Source organism: Octodon degus, unplaced genomic scaffold, assembly GCF_000260255.1.
Source record: "Octodon degus isolate 3935 unplaced genomic scaffold, OctDeg1.0 scaffold00019, whole genome shotgun sequence".
Lineage (NCBI taxonomy): Eukaryota > Metazoa > Chordata > Mammalia > Rodentia > Octodontidae > Octodon > Octodon degus.
In genome coordinates, this window is record NW_004524595.1 from 6,488,286 (window position 1) to 6,498,164 (window position 9,879).

Below are 9,879 nucleotides of genomic sequence, written 5' to 3' on the forward strand. Positions count from 1 at the left end.
CTGAGGAGGCTGAAAATAGGAGGATCACTATGGGTCTGAGCGGCATAGGGAGACCCTGTACCAAATAAATTAAAAATCGTGTGGCAGAGCTTCTGAGGTCAAATGGCCTTATTGTGTGTATTTTAAACTGTTGATCCATAGCTTCACACTGTATCATTTTGTCATGATTCACCTTCAGATTTTCCTTAGGAACATTGAGACTGTCTGAAGATTCCTAGGATATTTCCTATCTAATTGGATGATTATACTTTACTTGTTTCTCATTTAATCAGTTGTTGAAAATTCAGAGAATGAAATTAATGCATAATAACTTCCTGTCATCCTTTACTAGAACTTTCTGAGGAAATAAACTGAAAAGGGAGGCTCTTGGCAGTAGAATTCTAAAAAGAAGATCCTTTCCAAAAGTATTTTGGTCACAGTTCTTAACACAGGTAGCAGCATATGGCATGGGACTGGAATGGTGCTTGATACCAACTCTGATAAAAACACAGTTTCTCATTGTCCTTCTTTCTCATAGTATCCAGACTATCCCAGCCATCTTCCCCTCAGTCAGGCTGTCCGTCACCCACCATTCCAGGAGGTAAAGTCATTTCTCCATCACAGAAGCACAGCAAGAAGGCACTGAAGCAGGTAAGCATGGCTATTCTCTTCATCAGAAGGGTTATCCCCTATGTTAAAAATGCAGTCTTTGAGAAGCTTTAACATTGGACCATTTCTTCCCAATTAGGCATTAGTAACTTATGCACCTCTTTACATAATTCCCATGGAGGATTTTTTTTTTTCCCATGGAGGATTATTTAGGTGCTTTTATTATATTTTTAAAGTTTCTAGCTCACTAAGCAGGTTTTTTGGTGTTATTGTATATATAATTTTTAAATTATGAAGAGGATTTGAGTTTTTAGGTTTGTTTTCTTTGGATTTTATTGAGATCATCAAATAGAATTTTCTCTTTTACACTGACACAGAATGGCATAGCTAGTTTCAAATATATGCTATACTCAACCTTTCAACCACTTCTTTACATATATTTAGAAATAATGTTGGGAAATTTTCTTAAGATTTTAGTTTGGATCTAACATTGTATTTGTACTATCCTGATATGGTTTTAATTAAAGACTGCTGTAGCATAAAGTAAGTTTTAAGACTGGGCAAGATGGCATGTGCCTGTAATCCCAGCTCTTGGGAGGCTGAAAACAGGAGGATCACTACGAGTCTGATCTGAGTAGTAAGAATAAAGTATAAGTAAGTTTTATAGTTCTCTTTCTTGATTGTGGACACAATTACAGAAATTATCTTTTCCTAAGTTAGTAAATAACACCTTTTACAAAATCATTCTAGCATTACAATATCACCTGTTACTTTTTTTCTGATTTGATTTTCCTGCTTGGAAAGCCAGTTTTGGAAATTTATTTTTTTTACAAAATGGTCTACTTTGCCTATTTTTGCAGATATTGGTATAAAGTTGTACAGAATAACCTGTATGCCTTTCCACCTACCCTAGCAGTGTTGTGCATTTATGGTTTTTTTCTCCTCCAGTATTACTTTTTTTCCATTTTCTTGGGCTTTTCAAGGAATTAGCTTTGGATTTCTTTAAAGAATATTCACTCACTACATAAACTGACTAAGAATTAGGGAAACATTGAAAATGACAGATTATATCTTTTCTCAGATTTTGGTATAAAGGAGCTTAATTATATCAATCATTGGCAATTGTGTAGAAAAGTGGTTATTCATTTGTTGGTGAAATACAAGTTTTTAAATGCTGATATCCCATGATTAAGCAGTTGAACATTTGGGAATTTATGTTTTATTTTGTTTTGCCTTTTGTCTTTTTGAGATAGGGTCTTGCTATGCAGCTTAGGCTGGCCTTGAGCTCACTTTGTAGCCCAGGCTGATCTCACACTCATAACAATCCTGGGCGTGATGGCATATACCTGTAGTCACAGTATTCAGGAGGCTGAGGCAAAAGGATCATAGTGAGGTCAAGACCATCCTGAACTACATAGTCATAAATGCGTACTGCTTTTAGGGGTTAGGTTAGAGTGTTTTTGAGACAGGGTCTCACTGTAGCTCAAGCAGGCCTAACTATGTACCCAGTGCTGCCCTCTTAAGTCACAGCAATCCTACCTCACCTCCCAAGTGGTAGAATTATGGCGTTAGTTAGTTTAGGGATCTTTTGGCTTTACAGCTGCTCTTATTTTAACAGTCAACTGTCAGGTTTTCTTTAGGGCTTGTCAGTGTGGTATTTAAACTTAAATTCTTGTCTCTAATATGTTTTTCCTAGTTTAGGTAAGAAAAATTACTTCACAGATTAGGGGTTCTTGTCATTGCATTTTTATTAATTTTAAAATAGAGATGGTTGTGGTGGCACTTGGGAAACTGAGTCAGGAGAATCACTATGAATTAAAAGCAATTCAAAAAGGAATTAAAGCTGTGAGTGTGGGGGTCAGGGATGTAGCTTGTGGCACAGTGCCTGCCTGGCAAGCACAAGGTCTTGAGTTCAATTCCTGGTACCCCCCCCAAAAAAAAAAAAAAAAAAACCTGGACAGGATGGCATACATCTGAAGCACTCAGGAGGCTGAGTCAGAAAGATCATTAGTGAGTTCAGGGCCATCCTGAACTATATAGTGAGACCCTGTTTCAAAAAAACAAACAAAAAAAACAACCCAAAAACAAAAAATTAGAGTTTGTAAATTGTCAAGGGGCAAGGAACTGTGTGTAGTTCTTGATTCAAGTAGTCTAAATTATTCTGCTTCTGTCTCATATCAGGATTTAAATGATCACAGCAGGATTAGATAGGTGGTGGTTCTATTAGCCTGGAATGACAGTGGTACTATGAGGAGCAAAGCATGAATTCCCTTAACTCACCACTTGGGAAGCCTATCGACAGCTTCTGGTTTGATTCCAAAGAATGAGAGAATAAACCTTAATCTGGTCACTTTTTACACTCAGCACTTCTACCTCACCTATTATAAATGGTGTAAGGGAATCTAAATCAGAGCTCTAGCTGATTTAACATTTCTCCATTGTCATTTAGTTTAAAGCCAGCAGGCCAGTTGTTGCCACTGCCTCTTAAGCATAGCCTGAGATACTGTCTGATTGTTAAAACAGAAGGGAAGTATGCTATGGTAAGGGAATGGAAAACCGAAATATAACTCATTGCTCATTTCTGCTTGATGGTCCTGAAAGTGAAAGCTTAAAATTGGACAGGTTCTGGTACACATGCACGTAATCCTAGCATTGGAACATGAAGGCAGGACTGCAAGGTCAAGTCCATCCTGTGCAGTTTAGCAACTTAACAAGACCTTGTCTTAAAAAAAAAAAAAAAAAAAAGACCTTGTCTAAAAGGGGGTGGAGGATATAGCTCCAAGCAAACAAAGGTTCAATTTCCAATACTAAAACAAAACAAAAACAACCTAGTAAAGTCATAGATCTGCATTTTTTTCTGGAAATTACTTTTTGCATCACAGTCACTTTCCCCTTCAGTTAACAAGTTGTCCCATACATTTTCATGATTAAGGTTTAGGGATCTTAGGGCTGACGAGATCAGCAGACTAAGCACTTGCTTAGGCAAGCGCCGGGACCAGGGTTCAATCGCCAGTCCCATCCTTGGGGGCCACTGAGACTGGGTGTGGTGGCCCACACTTGTAATCCAAAAGCTGGAGAGGCTGAAAATAGGAGGATCACTGTGAGACCAAGCTGCATAGTGAGACCCTGTACCAAATACATTAGAAAGTAAGTTAGTTAGTTAGTTAGTTAGTTAGTTATGTGATCTTTTGGCTTTTCTGTGTAAAGGTATTCTTGTAATTTAAGAGTCTCACAGAAATAAAAATAATCTGGAGTAACCGGAAGGTACCACTCTGTTCTTAGGATCAGTATTGTCCTTTCTTCCTTCTCTTTGTTTACTGCATTGCTTAAATTGTTGAGATTTAGTAATTCATAAAATTTGGTGACGTTTCATTGCTTTTAAGAAAACTTAAATTGTTATTTACAATCTTTGTTTCAAATGTAGCATCTCTGAACCATAGATAAGATAAATATTTCCATTTCTATGTAGTATTGATGAAAATAGAATTCTTCTTGGTAAAGGACTTAAAATTCTATTTCTGGAGATGATTTAAAACTATACAATTCTCTGATAAACTAGATTGCAGAATCTTTGGCTTCGTGGTGATTTTTAAGTTAGGAAAAAAAGTTCATGACTATTCTTCACAAAAATAGCCAAATGCCAAAGATTATTTTATTTAAGCCTTGTGTTTGATGGTAATGTAGGTTTTTGTTTGGTTTGATAGATTTTAAAGAAATTGAATTATAAGCATGCTTCTCCCTACTTAAAAACAAGTCATTTCGTTTTTATTATTAAAAACTGCTTTGTTTCTTACACTCTACTTTCTCTCTATAGGCTCTGAAGCAGCAGCAGCAGAAGAAGCAACAGCAACAATGCAGGCCAGGCTTGTCAGTCTCCTCCAACCAGCACCTCTCTCTCAAGACTGTCAGAGCAGCTGGTGACTCCATATCTCCCAAACCTGGTAAGCAGTCAGGGCATTTTTTTAATGGAAGTTTCTTTTTCCCATTATGTTTGTATTTGTGTTACAAATTTGTATATTATATCACTTATTTTTAAATTGCTGCGTTTACTTATACAGTCTTTATACTGTCATGTCATTAATATCAATTCTTCTGGTTCAAGTGGGAAAATTTTTATGGTAAATAAACATATGCAGTAGTTTTCTTTAACAGGCTCATTAATGGGAATAGCATGTGAGAAGGCAGTACATGACTAACTTCGAGTATATCTGACATAATATTTGGAAGCATCTAATCAGTAAATTTTGTCTTTTTTTTTTTTTTTTTAATTTTTTTTAACATTTATTTAGTGTGTGTGTGTGTGTGTGTGTGTGTGTGTGTGTGTGTGGCCAGCTCAGCCCACCAGGGGGCGCAGCTGGCTGGCATGTGGTGCTGGGGGATGGAACCGTGGTCCCTGTGCTTTTCCAAGCTTGTTCCAAGTAGGTGCTTTAGACCACTGAGCCATCTCTCCAGCCCCAGTAAATTTTGTCTTTTCTTATTGCTGAGACAAAATACCCAACACCCACAGTGAAAAGAGGGAAAAGGTTTGTAGCTCACAGTTCATAGAAGTTTCAGTCCATAATGAACTGACTCCAAGGCTGGGTGTGTCACATGACTTAAGGGGCAACAGTTCATTATGGTGGAAGATAGCAAAAGTAATAAGGAAGAGGAACAAGATTTTTTTCTTGTCCCTCATATAGTATATAAGCTACCTGCTGTAGGGTGGGTATGGCACTCACAACCTTAATCCCATCATTGGATCATGAATCAATCACAAACTAGATTTCAGTTACCTCTGAAAGGCTGGCCCCATCACTCCATGAGGCTTTGAGGGGGGACATGTAGACATAAACCATAACACCTTACAGATAAGTCCATAGTTTCCAAGAGGGTGAAAATGAATTTTCTTTGGTAGTTCTGTCCTTTAAAAATAAGAAATTTTTCTAAGAATGCATACTGCCTTTCAGTTTCCATTGGAATGTTTGCATACCTTTTAGATTTTGCTGTTATTATTTGTTTTATGGTTTACCTATACTTATAATTGAGAGTGATGCCATAAGCAGATTGTATGGATCTACTGTAGAGTCAGAGTTAGGAGCCTTGAAGAACTCTCCTTTTTTGTTGGAAAAATTGATCACCAGAACTACTTAGTATGCTGGAAGTAAGAGAGATTATTTTTACTTTCCCAGACTGAAAACCCATTTGCAGGACCAGTTCCTTATGTATAACCCTCTTTAGTTAACATGGAATGATTGATTTTTGTCTCTAACCTCAGTGCCACTAGTCTTTACATATTTTTTGCCCCCAGTAATATGGGAAGGAAGGCAATCTGATGGACAGTCAAGCAGCCCCCAGAACTCACACTCCAGCTTTTCTTCTTCAGTTAAAGTGGAAAATCCATTGATAAGCTTGGGGAAGAAGTCTTTCCAGAGGTCTGACAGACTCCACACAAGTAAGTTAATTTGCCCAAACTTCTATTTTTATTGCCAGAATTTGTCAGCTTTATATGTAAGATTCATTAGCTATTTGAATCAGCCTTAGTGTATAAGGTTAATTATATAGCATACTTATTATTTCTTTGTTCTGAACCTTAAGAGCTTTGTTATTGTTGCAGTCCTGGCAATTGTACCTAGGAGAGCCTTGTTCATGCCAAGCAGGCACTCGGCCACTGAGCTACATTCCCAGCCTGACTTAAGTACTTATAGGAAATGAAAAGAACTGGGACAAAATTGGTTTAGTCTATCTGGTTCCTGTATATGCTAGTCCTCTTCACCTTTGAGCTCTTCAAAATACTCATGTTCTTCCTGTCCTTCCCTTACCAAACTTACTTCAAAGAAATTTGTTATCAGTCATTTCATGGTTTTCTTTTTTTATTTTTCCTAGTAGAATGCTTTGTTCTGCATTATTTACATCTTATATGTTAGCTAGAAAGGCTTATAATAATGAAATATAAGGTGAACGGAGCATTTTTTTCCTCATTTCTTGGAAATCCCACTAGAGCAAGAATATGGAAATACGAAAGATTAAATCTATGCAGGAGGTAACAAAAATCAGAAGGCAGCCAGATGAGTAGGTGTCAGCATATTGTGCCAAAACAAAACTCATTAGAGCTGGAAAGCAGTTGTCAGTACTTAGCAGCCAACACCAGAAAGACAGGAACTGGTAAAGTGTTATATTCCAGAAGAGAAAGGTCAACATAAGGTCTAAAAAAGTTGGACATGATGTTTGTTTCAAGATTTAAGAAGAAGCAAGTTGGTTCTTCTCCCTAGCAGAAGGCAGGTTTATTTTTGACTTGAAAATGATGGAAAATACTAAATTTAAAGATGCCACAAATAATTGAGGACAAAATGGGACATGGGCCAGAAATCTAGGAAATCAATTTTTTTTTTTTTTTTTGCAGAACCAGAGATTGAACTCAGGCCCATGCATTTGCCAGGCAAGCGCTTACTCTACTGAGCTATCTCCCCGGCCCCAGAAATCAAATTTTGAAATGTGATTCTCTTCCACCTCCATTCCAATTGCTTTTAGTAGTGAGGAATACTTCTAACTCTTATTTCTTCTTTCATCCAGCAGGATATTGGTAGACTGATACCTAAAGAAATTTGATAGCCTCAAAAAAAAAAAAAAAAAAGGACAGCAAAATGGGTCAGTGGATTAAAGCGCCTGCTTAGGCAAATGCAGGAGGGGTGGGGGGACTCGATCCCTAAGCTGTGTGCTGAGACTGGTCATGGTGGTGCATGCCTGTAATCCCAGCACTTGGGAGGCTGTAAATAGGAGGATCACTACAAGTCCAATTTGGGTAGTGAGTCCCTGGAGACCCTGTACTAAATACAAAAAAGGAAACTGGCAGATTTGCAAGTTTCTACCAATGCAGATCATTTTGATAACACTTCATTGAAGCCCACCTGTCTAGAAAACACACCCATGCGCAGTTTCCAAACAGCTTTTCAATGCGTCTCTCTTCATAATAATTACTAAAAATCCCCTTCGAAGAAAGCTTCCTCTGTGAGAGATAAAAATAGAAGCAGTAGGCTCTAGAAAGGACCAAATTTAAAACAACCTCAAAAATTCTAATATTACTAGGCATTATGACACCCACCTCCACTCCGTAGATTGAGCCAGAAGTATTACCATGAGTTTGAGGCCAATGTGAACTACAGAGTGAGATCCTGTGTGAAAACAAAGACAAAAATTACAATATCTGCAAAAAAGAAATTACATTCACAAAAGAACTGAATATTAAGGACTGAGTGTGGTGGCGTGAGCCTGTAGTCTCAGCGCTTGGGAGGCTGAAAACAGGAGGATCACTAAGAGTCTGATCTGTGTAATGAGACCCTGTAGACCCTGTACTAAATACATAAAAAAAATTAAAAAGAACTGAATACTATTTTTTTTTTTTGGGTGGAACCAGGGATTGAACTCAGGCCCTTGCGCTTGCCAGGGAAGCGCTTACTCCACTGAGCCATCTCCCCGGCCCCTGAATACTATTTTTTAAAAAATAAAATTCATTGTTCTACGATATTAAGTGACATCAGAACTAAAATTTTAAAATATTGGAGCTAGATGTAGTGACACATGCCTCTAATCCCAGCACTCGAGAGGCTGAGGTAAGAGGACTACTGTGAGTTCAAGGCCATTGTGGCCTACATAAGCCAGACCCTGTCTCAAAAAGAAAGGAGAAAGAAAAATACTGGAAATACTACAAGGTCAAGTTGAAAAAATCCTGTTGAGCATGGTGTCACATGCCTATGATCCCAGAACTCCAGAGGCTGAGGCAGGAGGATCATTGTGAGTTTGAGTTCAGCCTGGGCTAAGAGTGAGACTGTTTCAAAAAAAAAATAAAATAAAATCTAGAAAGTATATCACATCAAGAAAAGTTTAATGGAAAAGAAAAGGTAAGAAGTTTAAACACCAGTCTGGGTTGTTCCTTATTCTAAGAAATGGCAAAATGGAAAGGGAAATAAAGACTAAGTAAAGATATATTAAGAACATCTTAGGGGCCTGGGGAGATAGCTTGGCAGTCTAAGTGCCTGCCTGGCAAGCACAAGAATGTGAGTTAGATCCCTGGTACCACATGCTGACCCCAGAACCACAGGCACACAGTGCTGGCCCCTGAAACCTGGTGTAATGGCACACTCCTGTAATCCTAGCAGTGCGGAGGCTGAGACAGGAGGATCAGTACATGTCTGAGCTGCATAGTAAGACCTTGTACCAAATAAATAAAGATTTTTTAAAAAGAGAGAACATCTTAGAATTAAAATCTACAGGGCCAGGGAGATAGCTCAGTAGAATAAGTGCTTCCCTGGCAAGTGCAAGGGCCTGAGTTCAATCCCAGGTTCTACCAAAAAAAGAAAAAACCAGGGCTGGGGAGATGGCTCAGTGGAATAAGCACTTCCCTGGCAAGCACAAGGGCCCTGAGTTCAATCCCTGGTTCTGCCCCCTCCCCCACCCCCCCAAAAAAAGAAAAAGGACCACAGGATTCCAGATTGAAGGTATGTAATAGATGTCAAATAGTAACTGAAAACTATGCCAAGATCCATTGTTTTTAAAATCAAAATCATCAAAGATAATAAGCATCCAAAACCTCCCAAGAGAATAAAGGCTTCACATATAAAGATTCAGAAGTTCAGATTACATATGTTTATTGTAGCACTACTCCGTAACAGCCCAGAAATGGAAGCAACCTAAGTTCATGGACTGAAAAGTTGATAAAATGTGATAATTACAAACAGTGGTATATTCTAAAATGCACAAAGAATGGTATTTTGTCATTTATGATAGCATGGCTAGAACTAGAATATATTCTGTTAAGTGAAATAAATCAGGCACAAAAAAGTAACTATGTGCAGTATTCATGCATGTAGAATCTAAAATAAGTTCTTTCACATAATGTAAGAATGGACTGGAGGTTACCACAAGCTGGAGAAAGTAGAGGCTCCAGAGAGAAGAATGAGGAGTACTTGGTCAAAGGGTACTGAGTAACAAATACAGCTAGTGTTGTTTTGCTGTGCTGTTGCTCAGTAGGGTGACTAGATAACAATAAATTACTGTGTATTTCAAAAAGAAGAAAATATATTTACCACTAAGAAGGGATAAATGTTTGAGGAAAGGTGTGGTATAATTGAAAAATATAGTTATTGGTTAAATTTTTAAAAATGTGTTACAGTAAAGACCTGTTTTCCTCATCCTCTTAAATACTCTCCCTTGCTTCAAACACTTTAAAATTTCTATTTTTCTTGGACTTTTTGAAGCAGTTCTGAAAGTCCATCTGTCCATTCTTTCTCTCTCTCTCTCTCTCTCTCTCTCTCTCTC

The 9,879-nt window shown here is 37.9% G+C and overlaps 1 protein-coding gene across 8 annotated transcripts in view; it reads left to right on the forward strand.

Annotated features, from left to right (window-relative positions):
- Window positions 1-9,879, forward strand: part of Asxl2 (additional sex combs like 2, transcriptional regulator) — a 152,346-nt gene that overhangs the window by 116,427 nt on the left and 26,040 nt on the right. For 7 of the 8 annotated variants that reach the window (XM_004627442.3, XM_023710889.1, XM_023710891.1 and 4 more), the window contains 3 exons: window positions 518-630; window positions 4,403-4,529; window positions 5,876-6,019. In XM_004627442.3, coding sequence (XP_004627499.1) covers window positions 518-630; window positions 4,403-4,529; window positions 5,876-6,019 — 384 coding nt within the window. The remainder of the gene's footprint in view (window positions 1-517; window positions 631-4,402; window positions 4,530-5,875; window positions 6,020-9,879) is intronic. The other variant, XM_023710890.1, reaches the window with a different exon arrangement.